General features: G+C 29.5%; 2 protein-coding genes across 5 annotated transcripts; one reads left to right on the top strand and one right to left on the bottom strand.

Moving 5' to 3' along the window:
• Window positions 1–73: 73 nt before the first annotated feature.
• On the top strand, window positions 74–4,895 carry LOC132909917 (uncharacterized). The gene is made up of 7 exons (XM_060965146.1): window positions 74–414; window positions 521–621; window positions 990–1,401; window positions 2,341–3,129; window positions 3,496–3,933; window positions 4,000–4,062; window positions 4,142–4,895. Exons 3-7 carry the CDS (start codon window positions 990–992, stop codon window positions 4,573–4,575), a joined length of 2,136 nt encoding a protein of 711 aa, XP_060821129.1. The 5' UTR covers window positions 74–414; window positions 521–621; the 3' UTR covers window positions 4,576–4,895.
• Window positions 4,657–20,560, bottom strand: LOC132909899 (sialin-like). 4 transcript variants are annotated; one of them, XM_060965119.1, is made up of 12 exons: window positions 20,171–20,560; window positions 18,837–18,998; window positions 18,645–18,743; window positions 11,096–11,298; window positions 9,459–9,589; window positions 9,243–9,348; window positions 8,291–8,375; window positions 8,000–8,220; window positions 7,726–7,872; window positions 7,518–7,650; window positions 7,198–7,439; window positions 4,657–7,060 (listed from the first exon to the last, which is right to left on the bottom strand). In XM_060965119.1, exons 3-12 carry the CDS (start codon window positions 18,667–18,669, stop codon window positions 6,833–6,835), a joined length of 1,521 nt encoding a protein of 506 aa, XP_060821102.1. In that variant the 5' UTR covers window positions 18,670–18,743; window positions 18,837–18,998; window positions 20,171–20,560; the 3' UTR covers window positions 4,657–6,832. The 4 variants fall into 4 exon arrangements, with proteins under 4 accessions (XP_060821102.1, XP_060821100.1, XP_060821099.1 ...); XM_060965117.1 differs by having other exon boundaries at window positions 18,645–18,982; window positions 20,168–20,560; XM_060965116.1 differs by having other exon boundaries at window positions 18,645–18,998.
• Window positions 20,561–20,903: the final 343 nt, after the last annotated feature.

The raw sequence follows: 20,903 nt of genomic DNA, 5'->3' as shown, positions 1-20,903 counted from the left end.
AAATAAATAAATGTTTATGATAAATGTTAAATGTTAATGATAAATGTTTTTATTCATTTTCTTGCATAAAAAATGTGTTGTTATTTCTGTATTCAGAGGTAGGATCACAGTAGCTATTATTTTATTCTTTGGATAAATCTATCACATCGTTCTGAGCCGAAAAACCTTTATTGCAGTTTCTTACATGGACTAGGGATAAACGCAAAAGAACATCTTAAACCTATCGATTAAATCTATCGATTATATATAGAACTATGTTCTAGTTACTATTTATTGTAACTAGCGCATATGCATATGGATGGCGAGCGCGAACTCACGTTGTCATTTTCAACAAAATAACTTCCTTTTTCTGTCAAATTAGGTTTTTCTATTATCACTGTGTATGTATCTTATACATATTGTATACTATCTCAGGTTGAATATCATTGTTTTTTTTACATATCACAGGATCTGTATAACCTTTTAATATGCAAAATTCCAATAACAACATTTTCAAATAACTTATTTAACCCTCGGATAGTTTTTATCGGAAATCTGAGATGACATCTCGGACTAATAAGTGTATTTGTTCGTTGACACCAAATTACATTGGAGATAATAGTAATTTAATTTCTTATCAGAGTAAGTACTGCACACTTGTAATATTTTCGGAAATATCAACTATTACATCTCTTCGTAATTTTAATTTCACATAATTTTCATAATTCATTTCTTAATTAAGTGTCTAAATTGTCAATAAAATTAACGTAAAATATTCTATTCTGACTACTTTCGACCCAATCGTACCTTTGACAAGGATATGAAAGAGTCATTGTTAATGTGCATAAAAGATTTGTCTTTTTTGTTAACGCGATAGAAAAATCGAGCTATTAATATAAAATCGAGAAATTCCCAAACATTGGCAAGATTAAGTACGTAAAGACTTCTACTTTTTTCTTGAAATTTTATCAACTAGATGATCGATGTCTTTTCGTATTCTCATATATTAGATGACTTCGGAAGATGATGCTTGGGCTCAAACTCTTATCACGGTAACCCCAGAAGACGATGCGACGTTAAGGGAAATTTTGGATACAGCGACCGTGTCGTCAACACCGGACAAACACTTAGTCCTTGATCCTGATAATATTGTATATAGATCGTTTACTCACAAACAATTTGTAGATTCTAAAAAAACGAAAGACGAAGAGCCAGGAGAACCAGAAGAATCGGAAGAAATAGAAGAACCGGAAGAACCAAAGGTCCGTATTAAAGAGAGGTCGAAAGAGGATGCAGAAAGTCAAACGTATCTACAAGGAATACCAGTTGTGCACATTTCTATCGAATATCGGGACGAAGCCTCGCAAACGATATACATGAGCACGCCATGTCCGCCTTTAAAATACTTTAAGGATATTATGAGTATGTCTCGCTGCTCTCTATTATTATTCGTTTGACATTTCTTTCATACCTTGAATACCGTAAAAATAAAAAATTTCAGTATTTAATTTAAAAAGACGAAGACGATCTTTATTTTAATTTTACAGAAAAATTTGTATCTTTGAGTAATTTCTTCTTGCTATTTGAAAAATTACGTCATTATTATCGTGATTAACCTTATCAGATACCGCAAGGTATTCGAAGCAAATGAAATTAATTATCTAAACGAGTTAGATCATATTTAGAAAATACGATTACTAAATTCTTCTCTTCGCGTGTTCATCAACAGCAAGAAGATATTGAGGTGCTGTTTAATTTTAATGCGAAATCTAGGTATAGGCTCTTGGTTGCAACTACATAACTTTTCTTATATATTCGGATAAAAAAATAAATTAGAATCTAATGTTATTGTTCCATTGAAGCTTAACGATGTACCGGGTGTTTAAATTTAATCGACCCACGTAACTATTTCCTAAACAATACAGTTTTATTCGAAAAAGTGTTTCAAATAAAACTTACTTTGTTTCGAGGGACGCATCTTGTGCCCCTCCCCAAAACGCTCCACCTAGGCAAATCCGGTAGTCGTCATAAGACGTCTCTCTTGAAATAGAACAAGTTCCATTCGATACACTTTCACGTATGGTTTAGCAGATATTTGTATGGGTCAAGTAAAATGGGACACCCTGTATATTTAATTTACTATTCGCGCAAAGTAATTGCAATAATTATGATACTATTCATCACGGGGGAAATATCTTCATATACGCATTAAACAAAGAGATGAACATTTTCTCAATTGTAACTGTTAAGAGACATTTTGTGTATGCAGCGTTAATGAAGGAAATATCTTCATATACGCATTAAACAAAGAGATGGACATTTTCTGAATTGTAACTGTTAAGAGACATTTTGTGTATGCAGCGTCAATGAAGGAAGGCCCCATGCCCGAATTAAAGAGAAGCAATGTGGCAGCAACTATTCTTAGCTTCCATCCCGAAACACCGCATGATGTTGTGATGGAACAACTGTCCATGGACGTCACGGATGAAGAACGCGAGGTGTTCGAGTCCAAAGTTAGCGCCGAAGAGGAAACAGAAGTGGAAATTACTGAGATTTTAAATTTTCTACTAGCGCGTGCATTTTGGATAGACGATCCGACGAGTCAAGCACAAGCCGAGACGTCTGATAAAGCGACGCAAACTTATATCAAATATAACAATCGTACGAAAATCTTCGTCATAGATAGTGAAGTACAGACAGGTTTGAGTTGCGAACCGAAACAATCTAACACGATGCTTTTAACGGATTATTGGGAAACGAAGAAAATGATTTCAAGTTACTTAGACGATTGTATTTCCAAAGGAATCGACGTTAGGATCATAATAGACGATATAATAGATGAAATCGTTGACAAGTGTGCCGGAAGGATTAGGTATCCCATGAAGGAACAAATTATACAAACCATAGCTACGTACAAGTTAGACGATGAGAAAGAGGAAGACGTGTTGAGAAAATTGAAACTCGATATGGTAGTGGACCCCCTAGAAGCATCGATTATCGTCATACCTCTGATGGACAATTTGTTGGAAATGACCTGCAACATTGTATCTGAAAATGCCATTCATACCGTTAAAATCATTTTGAAGGGAATTCTTCAGCGAGCAATGATTATTATCGTAAAACTTATGGAACTGCAGAAGCAAGCACAGCGTTAGTATCAAACTTGGAAGGTTTTATTATTAGATTGCAGATTTTTATGAAAATTAATATTTTTGAGAGCGTAATTAAGAAAATAGATAGTACTATTTTCCTATGTCCTAATACAAACGTAGGTAGACCCCCTAATATTTCTACTCATAGAACATACTGGTGAAGTTTGATCATTAAAATTTGAAACACCCTCTATAAGGTTGTAAAAAGATATCTTATATTGAAATAAGATAGGCACGCTATTATCCGAACATCGATAGGTTTACATTTAAGATATAAGAATGTGCAAAATATTAAAAGCATTTATTTAACTCGATCGTGTACCTCATTGCTCGTGATTAATAACATTTCGACAATGCGTTTCAGGTAAGTCGATAGATCAAATATTGGCTACAAGAAAGAAGAAAATTCTTGAGTCGATGACAAAGAAAGAAACGGAAACAATTTCTACGCAAACAAGTATAGCTGCAATTTCGGAAGTCAAGAAAATAAAAAAATCGAAGGAAGTTCTATGTTCTGTCTGTAGAAGACAATCGATGTGTCAATGGTGTTTGAATGATCAAGAAGTAGAAAGTGTTCCAAAAGAGGAAATTAAGATACTTCGTACACAAGATATATTGCTAGCGTATAAACCCTGTTATATCGTGACTAAAATGACTGAAAAAGATGAAAATCTTCAACCACCTTGCCCTTCAAAAACAAAGCTCAAACCTCGCCTACAACTTCCCCCGATAGGTTCGTGCGGAGAATCTCGTCATACAATCTGTGTATTCTTACAAGGTGACAAAGAGATTAGACCTCAAGGTAAATATTACAATATTTCGTACAAAATATATGTTTATTTGCATTTATATATTTATTATCGTTTAGAATCTGTTAATGAATGGTCTTATGTAACGGATGCCACGATGATGAAAGCATGTTCGATAAAAGGTAAAGCTATCATAATTTTATTTTACTTATTTTTATCTGCCTTCTCAAGACTGACTATATATTACGTTATACTTTGCAGAATCTGTGAGTAGCTCGAGTCAGACAATTGTAACTTTGCTAGATCAACCAATTTGCCCGCCTTCTTCCAGCAACCATAGTACATTAACTTCCCAAGCAGCAAACGCCTTACAAATATTAAAAAATACATTTTGTACCCAAGAAAACTATATTACTTCCTCGCAACAGACTTTGAAAAATTATTCGTTTACGAGGAACGAAGACGCGTGTACTAAATCAACTTGCAATGCATGTTTAAGTATAAATAACATAAGTAATAAAATGACCGGACAAAATATCTCTTGCACGCAACAAACCTATAAAACTTTTTCAAAGTTACATCTCCCCGATACAAATACTTATATCAACCACACCTCTTCACGCATTCCTATGAAATCACATGGAGACGGTTTAAAAATTGTTCCTATATATCTCTCTCAAGACACTCGTACCTGATAATTGCAACAATTAACAAAATAATTACCGCATATTCCCATGATAACAATTAAATGTATATACATACGTTACAATAATTAATACACTTTTAGAACGTTTATTTGACAAAAATAAATGCGCATACACTATTATTAAAGTATCCTCAGGGCAAGCTATGCACATCACAATACAATTATATACATATAATATAATACATTCAGTAATTGCATGATATTGTAACATAAACCTAACACAAAGATAATTATACAAATTACGTATAGCTATATCTTGTATATGATTTTTAAATTAATTATAATGAAATACACACATGTGTAAAAAGATCTATTTCTATAATTTTCAATATCGCACATTGTAGACTATATATAAATTAAATATTATATAAATATATTGCTCGTGCTACGTTTTTTTGTATAAAGTCAAGTCATATATACTTCTGTATATTGATATTGGCAGTTCTCATGGTGCTAACACATTCATGCTTTTATTTACAGCTGTACATTTTATATTTGTGGTTTTATAAACAATATTTATAATGTGTGTGTTATAAGCGCTTGGGAACAGTGCTGAATACGAGGCTAAGAAAGTGAATAGAGAGAAGCAGGATCTTGAGAGAGAATCAAGCGGCTTTTCCAACGAAAACAGGAACGAGGGATCATATCTTCGTACTCAACGCGTTGATAAACAATAAACTGAAGAGGAAAAAGATGTGCATAAGATGAGATAAGCATTTATACATAAGAAGAATATATATGTATATAGAACGGTAATGATAGTCAACTCGTAGTAAGGACTAACGGAAGAGTTTTTAACGTCAAGTTTAATCTATTTATAAATGATCGATAGAAGAGAAAACATCGACGAGAAACGGCAAAAGAATAATACTATTGGCACGATAAAGGCGAAAAGAGTAGAGGAAGAGAAATCAGAGATGTTAAAAAATCTCAATGTTAAGGTCTGCGAATATATCGATGATATATGAAAAAGAGGTACAGGAAGCGACGGATAGATGGGGAGCACGACCAACAGAATAGGATCAATGTGAATGATATTAAGTTCACAAACATGTAGATATATAAATGGTTTAGGAATAATATATAGTGTACGTGACATAACAAGTTGTACGTTAGTATTAATAAAATTTCATTCATGCAATGCATTCAAAACGCTGGAAATAGTATTAAGATTATGATACTGTTGTATTCACGATAAGTACATACTATGACTTACATTAAAACTAATTCGATTTGGCACGAAATTAAGAAATGTAGTCGAGTATTTCTTAAGTTTTAATAGATAGTCTAGTACGATGTTTGAATATTCTACTAATGTAAAAAATCCAATATTTTTAACTATTTTTGTATTTAAAATGACATCACTTTTGGGATAATTAGGATATAAAATTATTTACTGTACACTCAGGACAGAGAGCTTTGTACTTCTCACATATCATTAATTCGTTACAATAAGTTAAAGAAGCAATGTTGAAACAACGAAGTCAAATAATCGCTAGTTAGTCACTTTTTTTCTAAGGAATTAGCCATGATATGAGAAAAACGAGAATATCTTCTGGCAAAACAACTCGTGAGGAACGCATGGCACCTATCCTTGGAAGCTCCGAATCTTTGACGAATATTTGAACAATTAGCCATTTTCCTTGATACAAGTGACTGCAAGTACTTAGATCTTAACATTTTTAACTAATAATTTATCTCAATTTTGGAAGAATCAACTTCTTTAACTAATTACAGTAAAAATTCTTTAAAGGTATTCATATAAATTTATAATGTTCCAGAAAATATTAGCGTCGCTAATATGTTACAAAGATTTGTAATATAAATTGACAATATCGTATATAAGTAGATAATGCTATATAAATTTTTCACATAAATATATATGCATATGAATCACATTAAATTGTATAGTTTTAATACGCTTATTGTTAAGATTTATATTATAAGCATTTATTTGGTCAAGTATGCATACTTTCAATGTATTATTAGAGCATTGAAGGAATAATCGAGTATTTTACAAAAAGTTGGTAATAATACAATAAAAAATGATTAAAAGAGAGATCAACAAATTGACAAGCAAATGACAGTGTATTGATTACTAATAATCGCTGACCTATCCTTTTCAGAAAACGTAATATTCATACTGCTTATGAAATGATCAGATATATTAATGCAGTTCATGTTGTATTAAATAAATTAATAAAAATGAATATAGTATTATCTTCTTTAAAGATACAATTTTTTAATTATAATGATGCTTTATATTCATTGTCTTCTTCTTCTTCCATGCGTGATTCTTTAGTCGGTATTTCAGTCATTCGTGTTTCTTCATCAGGAATCGTCGGTACTTTCTGCTGACTTAAATCATTCCATGGTTGAATTTCTGCCGAACCAAATAACCAAAAGAGTATTGTTGCAGATGTAAAAACTGCTGACGAAATCCAGAACATAACACGCCATTCTTCTACTCCATTCTATTAAAAAGAAATAGTAAATAAGAAATTTTACATTTAGAATTTAGATTTAAATTTAGAAATTTTCTTAACTATTCAAATATAACTTGTTCGACTATAATGAAGTATTAAAAATTTTATATTTGATTTATCCATACCCTTTCATTTGTTAAAACGCCAATAACTGGTGGAATAATAAATCCAGCAAAACTGCCAAAAGTATTCATAATACCATACAAAGAACCAGCAAAATTCGGTGCGAGATCTTGATGATTTTGTAAACTGGTCTGGCATGCAGCTCCATTAAAAGTTAGTGCTACTATTAACATAACGATTGCAGTTATTGCATCACAACCAACGTACGTCATTATAATCAAAGCAAACGCAGGACCCATATGTGCTATTAAACAAGAAATTTTATTTATTTATCGTTATTATATAAAATTTATCAAAGCAATTTCCATCTAAATTTACTTACAGAAAATCATAAATATTTTTCTAATCCATTTTAAAGTAAGAATATTTTTCTTTCGAACATAATCACCAGCTGCAGCAAACAATACACCAGCGCCAAGTCTTGCTATATAAGGTAATCCTGTAATTGACCCTCCCTAGATATAATTAAATTAACTTTAATTCAAGTTATACAAAATCATTTTAAACAATACATAAACAAGAGAGTATACCGATTTCATATTAAAACCAAGAACTTCCAATGTATACTTTGGCCCGTTTGTAGCGATGAAGTATATACCCCACATGTTTGCAAAATGAGCCCATAACAGAACTATGAACGGTACTGATGTAGCAACAGCTCTCACTGGTAATTTTACCTGTAGTTCGACATGAATATTTAATTATATATATAATAAAATATATATAGCACTAATATTGTATAGAAAAAAAAATATAATAACCGAATATAATAACTTAATTTAAAATTTTTTAATTTATACTTACTTTCTGTTTAGATACAGAAGTACCTATTTGTTCTTTGATGTGAGCTTTTTCACTTTCTGTGATATTTGGATGAAGATCAGGAGTATCATATATAAGAAAAACCCATAAAGCATAAAAAATCAGTATAAGAACACTCGTAACATAATATGCAGCTTTCCAACCAAAAGCACTAATTATTTGGCCACATAATGTAAACGTGACTACAGTTCCAAAAGGTCCACCTGAAAAACGATATCTCGTATTATATTATGTTGAATTTATTACTTTTGTATTTAACTTTTATGTAAATACCTTGCATCGTCCATACAAATATACCCTTCTCGCTAGGAGGAACCCATCTTGCAATCATTGCATGAAGAGCAGGATAAACAGCTGCCTATGAATTTAGTTTAATAGTAAAAAATTATCTTGATTACATTATTGCACGTGATTAATAATAATAATAAACACACAATGAAATCTTTTATGATCAGCTGAATATACAAAGGATTTATCACCTAAAATATCTTTGCTACAATTAAAATTTCATAAAAAATGTTTTCTACAAAAATTCCATAGTTCTATAGAAACCAGTATATATTAAACGTAGCTCTAATCGGTTAGTAGAGTTAATAAGATTTAAACTCTGTTTTTTTATATAGAAAACTGTCTAGACTGCCTATCTAATAATAGCCAGTCTTCAGTTGTCAAAGCTCGTATGAACAAAATTTTCTGTCTAGTTTAAATCTCTAAATTATTGATATATGCATTATTCATACAACACAAAGCCATTTTATTTAAGTAATATTTTAATAGTGAATAGACGTTCACATGACGTCGATAATCGTACTGTTTTGTATTATAATGTATAGCAGACTTTTCAAAGATAAAACTCGACGCCTTAGAAGCGTCTTTAAGATGTCCAAGTCAAGAGTTCAAGAATTGAATATTACATATTTCTTATTCATATTCTTATACATTCAATGTTAAAATGTATTTATAAAGAAACATGAATATTTTGTAGCATTCGAATACTATCTATGTTGAATTTCATAAATAAAACTACATATTCAACATTTGTGGGGAGGCTTTTCATGAAATGTTAAATAGAGCAAAATATTTCAGGTGATAAAGTATAGATGAAATATCTTCGTAATAAAAATTTTATGTACGCTTCTATAAAACTATCTTATTTAGTAATAAATTTAATGAAAATGGAAAAACAGTAATTTATAAATGATAAATAATTTAGTGAGTGACTTACTCCAAAGAAGCCCATCAAAAAACGAAGTGTAAACACTAAACCATAATGTATACCAGAAGCCCAAGGCATCAAAAGGTTTAGTACTGCAGGTATTAGCGTTGCAAATCTATATTAAAAGGTTACACAAAAAATAAAAGAATTATAAAATCTAACGCGAAATAATAAAGTATACGTACATATATCGTAAATATACATATAATTGGAAACTATACTTACGCTACTACTTTCGAACCTCCGTATCTTTCAGCTAAAAGACCAGCAGGTACACTTGCTGGGATAACTCCGTAAAAATAGCCAGAAAGTAAAAGACCTTGTATATGCTGATTCCACTCATATCGTTCACCATACTGTAAGATGAAAATATGGTATTGATCTAGTGGATAGCAAATAACAAACAATTTAATGAAATTACCGTTATATTCTTATTTTACAAAATTTTGATTAGTAGTTAGCAATTCTAAACAAAAGTATTACGCAAAACAAGAATACAAATTTCTAAATAAAAATACACATATTAAACATAATTAATCCTAAAACTAATAGTTCATAACAACAGAAAGAATTTTCCATAGATGCAATCCTTTACGTTTTACACTTTAAACCATTACGCTATCCTTTTTTTAGTATCTCTTCTTTTTTACGCATTTTCTACCAGTGCAATTCATTCATTTACATCCAATCAACATAATATGAAAAACAGTTAAGACCAGACATAGTTAATCTCTCTATTTTATCGTTCAACATTACATTCTTTTCTTCGTTATTTTAGCACCCTGTGTCTTAGAATTCGATGATCTTTTGTATTTTTGTTGAACTATGCATAGAAAATTTCACATTTGTGTTCATACCTTTTTGAAAAATTATAACAAGATCGTACATACATGTAAGAATCCTAATTTGCGTGAAGACATTTGTGTGTTGACATTTATATAAAGCGTGGGTACTCTCTAAAACTAAACCTAACTAAAACTAGAACTAAAACTAAACTACTTGAATTTCTTTGAAAAATTAGAAGAATTAGTTTATTAAATGATGCGTGAAAAAGATTTTGAAAAGATTGTAGTTGATCGGAATCGCGAAAAAGACGGTAAAGGTCATCTTTTACAACGTTTTTATCTGAGCCTGTAATAAAAATTTAAACAATACGTTTTGTACATTTATATCAGTTATATATATATTGAAAGTTTTGCCGGGATCGGCTAACATTACTATGAGCTGCAAATGGTTAAAAATGTTGGAAAATGTTGAAAATTAACATCTTTCAATGGTTGTTGCTTGTTTTTGCCTCAAGCGATTTCCACGATATTTTTGGCATATATATATAGTAACTGTCATAAATCTAGAAAGTTAATTAATTCCTTTGAAAATTGTGCATGTGTAAAATGATTGATTTTCATTCTTTACATTTTTATAAGAAGTCAACACTTTGATAAAACATAATTAATTGGTTATAAAAATGTTATTGCATATGACTCAAGAAAGCAGTATGTAATAGTAATGTTTACCAAACACGTCCATAAAAAAAAGAAAATGTATCTAATTGTTTGTGTAAACAAAATAACCGCTAACGGGTGTATAGATAAGATTAAATTTTCCACGCTTTTAACGTTGATAACAATAAAGAACTGTACAAGTATATTCAGTAAATTTAAAACATCTTTAAGTTTAGTTTACTTGACGATGAAGCAGAAAAAATGATTTTACTTATATCTAAATATTTGATAATAACGTACTATGTATACCATGCGCTTCTCGTATAAAATAATTTGTCATACAATGCACAATATAAAAGCTGTTCTGGCTATGGAATATGCTAAATATTTTGTTGTATGTGTAATTAAAAAAGTACTTACGTCTGGAAGTACAGTAGGTTTGTAAGTACTATTACTGCTATTAATGGCGATGGGAGCAGAACATGCTGGACCACTTGCTCCACTTTTACTAGTTGCATTTACCATAGCAACAATGGTAATGGACAAATTTGTACGAATCATGTATGAAAACATACAAGCTAAGAACATCATCGCACCTAAAATCGCTCTCCTCGGTATTCTGTCTGAAATATATGTACATATGTATATTTTGTTTGATAAAAACGTCAGAGTTAGGAAATTTTATTTACAATTTAAATGTTATGAATGAATTAAATGCTATAATGGAATTTCTATTCAGGCTGCTTAGTATTTTAAATATACAATAACGAGATATCTATATTATTATCGATTGGTGCGTAATCGAGATATACAGAACGATAACTCGATACGTTCCATATAACTCGAGCACCACAAATATCTCATTTACTATCGATAATAAAAAAAACGTCAGAAGCAAACAATGATGGCAGACGTGACATCTTTTTAAGGTCGTTTTTCTTCTACATTTTACGATCATCGATGTTTCTTTTTTCAAATAGGACTATATGTATGCTTTTATCATCACAGCGTTATAGCTGAGATTAAGATCAATCCAGTGACCTATACTACCACGTCTTCGCGTAATCTTGATTCTCAATTCTTGACGTTCAACACCATCTTCATTTCTCAATGGGAATCTACATATAGGCTCTGGAAGTTTGTTCCCAGAAAGTGAAAAGTAGTCTCTCTGTTTTTCATTTGATTGATATGCAGATATCTATCTGAGCTTAGAAAGAGGTAGTAATTCGTGGAATTCTCATCGGAAAAGGTAGAAGAATATATAAGAAGTGTACAATATGCGTGTACAATATGCGATCTTTCAGTATCATGTAGATAGGAACAGGGATGTCTCCGTCATTCTGGCTCATCAATATCACTGGCTGTTTTCTTATAAAGACTTCGTGATTACAGTAGGTGATGTAAGTACGTAAAATATTCGCAGCAATAATTTTAGTAATAATCCATCGTATACGTTATCTTTTCACGCCTAAACGGTCGTTACGTTATAAATAATTTACAAATAAAAAATATTGGAGAAGTCTTTCAATTTCCAAAGTTGTAACGTACGTATATAAAGACGATATTCATAAGCTAGTTTAAGAGAAACTGTGAATATTAGTACTTTGATGAATAAGAAGGTTTTCCTTCGGTAAGCAACGCAAGAGGTTCATCAGTTTCTTAGTAATACACACCGACAAACATGACGAGAGTCACGTAGTTCTTTGAAGTATTATATAAAAACGAGGATAAAACCTGATGCGAAATCAAAGAGACGCTAGAATGGAATTACATACTTATGTGCAGACAAACTTGATATTAATGAGGAAAGTAGCCGGGGAATGAAACTTTTGCAAAGACTTTGTGAAATATCCAGATGTCAACAAGATGAAATAAAAAAAATTTCGAAATGAATTCAGTTCGTAGTTAAGGAGTTGGTCAGAGGTTATAAAATACACAGATAAATTCGGCACGAATTGGAAAAGTGCCAAGAAGGTTAGAAACATACGAATATAAAAACCAGGCAGCTATAAGAATCGGATGAACTTGATTCAACAATCAGGTTATAGGGTCGTGGACGAACATCGCGTAAAATCACCTTCGATAATTTGCGAAGGAACTTGATGCGGAATCGCAAGGATAGTTAGGTTCCGTAATTCTAAGAAGTTGATTAAAATTCAAGTAGTTTCAGCTTTAATCGCCTTACTATTGCGTCAAATTCGAATGAATATTAATAAAATTACGAGTCTTTGAAATTTGACAATTTTTCAGTAGTATTCTATTAACGCGATAAATTTCTCTGTAGCGCACGTTCTTTAAGGTCGTAGTTGAGTCATATCTCTGTTTCTAATTGCCATTCAATTGATTGGTGTCAAGCTCCCATCATTGCTCGAGGTATAAACAAGAGCGATTTTTAAAGCAACAAGAAAATATTGCTCGCATGTAGCAAGATAGTACAAGGGGAAACTCTGTCATCAAAAGATAAGAGATTAATCCTACATATCAACAAATTCCAGTCATAATAAGAAACAAATTATTGAACAAGCTGAAGTTTCGAATCCTATTCCATTTCTTATACGCATTTGTAGCTTCCAATATTTTTTTTTATAATGCGCGACATCTAAAAAAGCAAGAAGATAAAAATGAATATCGAAGATCAAATATTCGAACCAGATTTCTTGCGAGTCTTCTTCTATCTCTTATAGGAGTTTGGAAGTATTTTAACAAACAGAAATAAATTTTAAATATGTAGTATTTACGTACAATAAACGACAAATATAAATATGCATATGCCAAATTTCCAGAGAAAAGAAGAAGTAACTGCATCAAAAGAAAAAATGCTGGATTTTGGGCAACATATTATACGAGAATACTTAAAATACTATAATCTGGAAAACCTTCAGTAATCAATAATCTGTTTATATAAAAAAAAAAAATATATATATATAAAATACTATATAAGTGTATATTATGGAAATAGGGAAAGTTTCTACATAAAAGGAAATATGTACTTTTACATGGAAGGAAATAGGAAACTGCCACGGTTTCTTGCAATTCATCGAGTTAATTTCATCGCGATTAAAGCGAGTAATTAAATCATCTATTTCGAGTGGAACACCATGTGTAATGATATTAATAACTTCCATGTACATGTACGAAGTATTTCGCTCATCCTTGTTCGCTTACATACTTTCGCTATTTTGGCAACACGAAGGAGAGTTACGAAGAATAAATTATTTGGTTTTATATAAGATGTATTGCAAACAAAAAAGTTTGACATTCAACATCATTCCTTTTCATAATTACTTATCACTGAGATCCAAATTAATTATAACACATTTACTTCCACGTCTAAGTAGAAGAAATGAATGGCATTCGTAATATAGTATAGATAGTTGTGTAAATATATTTATTTTAGAAGGTGGTGAAAAGATTAAGTTTGTGATTACATCTTCATAATATGAAAAAGCGTACAAAGAAAATTTCAATGTATATGCATCATATTAAATTTGATATTTATTTATAGTATGAAATAGTTATTTGTTTATTGTTCAAAGATACGTGGAAATTAATAATAATCGTACATCTCTTAAATTACATATTTTTATACCGACATAAACTTCAAAACTATTTTTTCATCGTATAAAACGATTGTCGTTGTCTAAGATCATTTGAAGGCTGATATACTAATGATGTGCCGGTGATCATGAAAATGACATATGTTATTTATTTTTCGTTTCGAGGTATTTAAAGCGTTCCGTTCGAAGCATGAACTGAATTCTACTTAACCATGCAACAATCAACTCAATCCAATGGTTGAATATCTATTACTTTGCAAAGATGATTTTAGATTATTGTAATCTAAATAGGCCAGTTTCAGAATCACTGGTACATACCTAATATAGATTTTGTTTTCTTTATAAATGATAATAATATGACAATAAAATAACATTATTGTTAACGCATTTCGATAATTGTACAAATTTGAAAAGGATAACCTTGGAGATAAAAATGTTCCATCGCGATATTCTTCAAGTAAAATCAAACAACTTCTTCCTGTAGATGTTCTTATGCTGCCAGAAATAACGAAAATGCGAAGGTCAACAACAATAATAAATATCGGATGAAACATAAATATCAATTTGTTTACTACGTAAAAAGATAACGGTATGTTATAGCATTTGATAAAAGTTTTAAGTTACGTATGTATATATTTATCTATATATATCTAATAATACACAACTATTATTTTTAAAGTACGTTTCCCATGTCTATGCACAAGTTGTCTAAGTATATATCTATGAGCCTAAGTAAATATCTATAGCGTTGATTCTAGACGTTAAAACGATGAAAAAGAATTATATAAATAAATTAAAGCTACCATAGGTCAATAAATTAACCGACGAATCTTTCTTTTTTGTTTCACTCGCTCTGAGCCAAATAAATGAAATTTTAATAATAATCAGTAATGGTGAAAATTTTATCGTCGCTGTTTTTTTAAAAAGAGAGAGAAACACAAAGAACGAGTGAAGTAGAAAGAAAAGTCCGTCAACTGCGATTGTCAGTATATGTACATATCTCTAACGTAAAACTGAATCGTTTATGAGTTGAAAAATAATATTCATGAGCACGAATATTCATTGTCTTCGTGTCTAGAATCGATTTTATAACTAACTTCCACATACTTTAGGACACCCTATATATTGTGAAATTATTAAAACATGACAAATACAGTTATCGATACTGCATTATCGATAGCATATTATAGCATATATAGCATTATCGATAGCAGGTTATAGCAATTATCGATACATAACGTTGCTCATTGACGACAACCGTATTTGTATGATTCATAGTTTAGATAAATTCTCAATTAATCATTTACATATTTTATTTAACATTATTTACGATCATAAATAATATAATAAAAGCATCAGAACGAATTTCAAAATATAGTAATAATAACTTAAATAACAATAACATATATGTTTTAATTTACTAACAGAATTAAGATATGTTATCAAAATTAATGTTCCAAGTATGTGTACATGATTACTTATCTATGTATATAACTGCCTTTATTTTCTTTTTCTGATCTTTATAGTTTGGCTTTATTTTCATAGATACATTCAAAAATGTCGTCAATACTATATGCATAGATGCATATATGTAAATTTCAATTAGGTTTCGTTAAGTTTGAGTACAATTCATACAAAATTTCATATTATATCATCGTTAACAGAAATTGGAAATATTTTAGCCACGATAGGAAGATCAGCAATTACATATTCGATTATCAAAGTATGAGGTTATGTATAGAGTTGTTTACGAGTACATATATCGTAGAATATTTGCTTTCTTTGCATTAAACACGTTCTATATTTTGGGTGTATGCATTAGTGTCCGCACTAACGTAATTTATTCTATGATCGACTGAGTTCTTTATTTAAATTATTATAAAATTTCCAACAATAGGAAATTCTGTTATTTATCGCGTGGTATTGCGTTTGATCCATTTGCGGATGGCTTGAAGCAAAGTTATAGACGTTCTATTAAGAAATGACTCAACAACAATGACATAAATGTTCGATACTGGTTCGACCAAAAATTTATGCTCCCATAATAACTCGTCTTATGTTATATTTTCGCTTTTCCAAACCTGACACAAACCTAACCCAAATCTACCTCCAACATATCCCAAACATATCTCAATCCTATTTGAAATCTCACAAGCATGATATATGTTATTCAAAATATATCCTTGCATACGTGTACATATTTGCGAAATTAAAATTGAATGACGTACAGATATATAATCCTAATGACATATCTCAGAGTGATATCGATGAGGATTTTTTTTTCAGATAATTATCCAATCTATAAATTAGTAACGCTTAGATTTAAATTATATCAAGACAACAGCTATCGCAATTATTTTCAATTTCACAATGGCGAAACTAATTTAAGAACTAAAAATATTAATTTGCTAATTAGATTATTAACATGTTAATTGTTATAGCACTAGAACAACACTTTTCTTAAATAATTTAATTTATAAAATTTATAAGTATACATATCAATAGCATTAAAAATATATGAGTTGAAAGGTAAAGACAATATTTGTGAATAAGTCCCATGTATAAAAGGAAATTATTGATTTGCAATAAAGCTATAACTCTGCACATAGAAAATAATGGACAATGCATTATTTGCGATACGTGTCACACTATTAACGTTTAACTTCCAGTTCGGCTGATATGTATTACCACCGAAACACACAAATTAACGGCTCAAAAATTAACTAAACAACGATGTAAATTGTGATAAATTTGTAGAGATTAAAGATATTTAAATAGTTATGGCTATAAGTTGATCGCTGTCGATCAGTTTACTCTGCGTTTGAAAGAAATATTATATATGCATATATGTATAACTAAAATACGTGCGTGCTTTAATTTCTTGTAATATTTGTATTTGAGACATATGTTTACAAAAAGCCTCATCATATCATATCACAATATACAGTTTGTATAGAAAAAAATATACCTAAGAATAACACCGGTACTTCTAACAGATGAAAATTGCATTTAATGAAATACAAAATACGATCAGCTTCTCTGTATAAGAATAATGTTATCATCAACACTTGTTTGGTTCTCTGGACGGTAACAAATACATATCGTGCACATTGACTTCACTAAAATAGTATCTACTGCATAACATAATTGTTATATAATTATGCACGTACATATGTTTCTATATCGTTACAAATTAACCGACTATAACAATCAATGTGCGATAAATTTATGGTTAATAATTTATTTTGATACAGAAATATCATATTTTCAGATTACATATTCTTATTTGAAAGAATTTAAGAACTTTGTTCGAAACTAAGTGAAGTAATCAAAGATAAAATAAAAAATAATTATTATTATTTTAAATAAAGAATAAAATAATAAAAGATTAATAAAAAGCCAGTACTTTCTCGAAAAAGTGTAATTTCGTACGTCAAAATTTAATTTTCCCTAAAAGTGCCTAACAATACTACTTACGTAGTTAATTATTATTTAATAACATTCTTTTCAGTGTTTATTTTACAGTCTAATTATTATTCTATGAATTGTATTTTCACATTATGTTATATGCACAAAGAAGAAGCAAGATATAATGACCCTTTTTAAACACAAACAAAAAGTTTATATATACGTATATATATTTGGTTATATACAGGGTGTTCACTTTCACGCTACTAGTTCTCAGCGTTCTTCTATAAATATGGGAAACAATGCAACAGGGAAGGAATGAATGATTCAAAGTGAATTACATATTCGCGATAATATATTTTTCACATGTATAAAAATGCATATGCATTTCACAGTAACATAAGCGAGATAGTTTCAAGGATATTTTAAGTTTAATTTCAATTTTGTAGAATTTATCACATGTAGGACAAAGGAAACATAAATAGGAAAGTACTGCGTTACATCTTTCCTTATTTTTCATGATACTCTACAAAAGTTAGAATAATTAATTAATTAAAGTTAAAATAGGTTAACCTATTAAGAAATAGGTTAAAATAGGTTAAAATTAACCAGTTTTCGGCCATGTTACACCAATACCTTTTTTCGTAGAATGTTGAGAGGATTCAGTGTATGCAAAAAAATATATGTAAAAAAATATGTAGTTCACTTTGAATGGTTTATCTTTTTCTTTTCGTTTTTTCCTCATGTTTATCGTTTATCGCTGCGAACTAATAGCGTAAGCACCCTGTATATAAACTTTATGTAATATGTATATATACACATATATAATTAATTGTTTATTATGTAAATACGAAAATAAATTGATTAATCCTACTGAAAAATCAATGAAAAATTAAATCGGGAAGGGAATAACAAGAAATACGAATAAACATTTCCAATGTACAAGACTGTGAAATTTTAAGATTTTTAGATTTTTAAGAATTTTAAAATTGCAAAGTACTTACCATTGACCTTCCGGAATAGACCCATTTTGTTTGTAGAATTGGTCACTGATATATGAACGACAATTCGATGTTTTTAGTTTTTTAAATTATAAACCGTATCTGTATTTGCAATTGGCGGTTATTAATAATGCTTTTAATCGCTATCAATAACAATTTTGTAATAACAAGCAAGAAATTTTCGCGTCAAATTACTCTGGAGGATATCATCAATTTAATCAATTTTGTAAACTATTGGTTCACTTGTATTACATCATGTTCACGCAAATGTCAGATATTAGTAACAGCGATTCTTTTTACTCTTCTTCTGGACTTCGAAATCATAAGTTTTCACGGAGATGCTGAAAAAAAACACCACTATCGCTATATATCTGAATTCTATATTTAATCATAATAGAATTACTCAGAGTTATGTAATATCAGATATTATATGTAGAGAAACTAAGATTGAGAACAAACACAAAGAATATTTAAAAATATGCCGCCAAATACGTATGTCTGTATGTAATCTGATTAGCAAGATTGACATGAAGATAATCTACAATGTACATTCGCTTTTTACGTTATTGATAAAGTTAATACCACTTAAATTCAGTGAATTATATGATATTAATGTTGTAATTGTCATATTATATATATATATATATATATATACATTTACATTAAATGTGTACTTTCAAGCATTTGATAAAGTTATTTAACTAAATATATAAGAAACTGAAATATTTATTAGAAATTCATCGGATACTATAATAGATTATATTATTGTATTATTTTCTACTGATCCTTTAAATGTAAGAATATTACATTTTAATTAAAAAAGAAAGCTATGAATAATACACGAAGATGAAATTTAATAACTTTAAAAGCTGAAATTAAAAACTAACATATGACATTATTGTAACTCAATTTTAAACGAAATTTTATGAAATTACAAATTTATAAAAATTTTACTATTTTATGTCACATAAGATTAACTAGTTATTTGAATTGGAAATCAAATTTTTTAATGTTACAAGTTATTATTTTCTAATATATATTTTCCAATTTTTTTTCTTAACTAATCTATCTTTATATTTTTATTTCGCACGATGTCACATAGTGCATCAGTCTAATAATTAAGAAGGGCAGCATACGATTATCCGAATAATATATATATATATATATTATTCTGTTCGCATATTGTTCTGTTTCTGTATTGCATCATATTTTATGTACTTTGTTGGAATAGGATTATAGGATTGTATGTACATTGTAGATATATTACATATTCCAAAAACATTGAATAATTAAAAAATTTGTTAAATATTTCGAATTTTAAAACAAGTCAATATTATATGTTGATTAATTGATAAAAGTATAATTTCGTGTAAGTATTGAATTATAATTAAAGTAGAATATAACTTTTAACATTTTAGTACATTAAAATACACTTAAAAATTCATATTTTCATTCAATATATTCAAATAATAATAAAACTCGAATAAATATTAACATTAAATAACAAAATAAATAATTGTACTTACAACTAGTATAAATCACTTACATACATCACGCGTTTCATTTATTGCATGATGGCACAATGAGACTAACCTATTTCAGTCGTATCTTTTCTAAGATCGTAAAACGCACAATAATATCCCGCCAATTTGTCGATCAATATTCACAAAGCTATGTTACTCTTTGTTAATACGATTTTTCATGTTAAAATAAAAAATTGCTTTCCGTTTAATCTATTCCCATACACACATAATAAACCTTGTATAAAGAATTGTAATATTTATTTTACTAATATTGTTAAATCACAATAAAACGCAACACTACACGCCGATCAAAGGAACTGTTACACATACGCCATGACAAACGTGACTACGTGACTGAAAGACATTCAGTCATTCCCGTCGTCGTCACTAATTCTTACTGAACGGCGAGGCGCTACCTTTTTTTAGTCCCCAATTCGCGCTTCTTTTCTCCTACCACAATCACCTGTTGAATGTGTGTGTATGTATACTGCATTCTCTGCATAGATGAATGAATTACATATAATGGATAAGGATAACCATTTCTTAACTGAAATTTCACACTATTATCCTTCTATTTGTACGTATGAAATAGCTTTAATTAATATTAACATAGATATTATCTTCATACAATTATAAAATGAAAAGTATAGAATTAATATCAACTATTTTAATACGATATGTAATAAATATCTGGTAATATCTACATATTTATTTTGGAATATTATTTTTATCAATTATA

Source organism: Bombus pascuorum, chromosome 8 (assembly GCF_905332965.1).
Source record: "Bombus pascuorum chromosome 8, iyBomPasc1.1, whole genome shotgun sequence".
Taxonomy (NCBI): Eukaryota; Metazoa; Arthropoda; class Insecta; order Hymenoptera; family Apidae; genus Bombus; species Bombus pascuorum.
The sequence above is the reverse complement of the archived record's forward strand: the minus strand, read 5'-3'. Positions and strand labels throughout refer to the sequence as shown.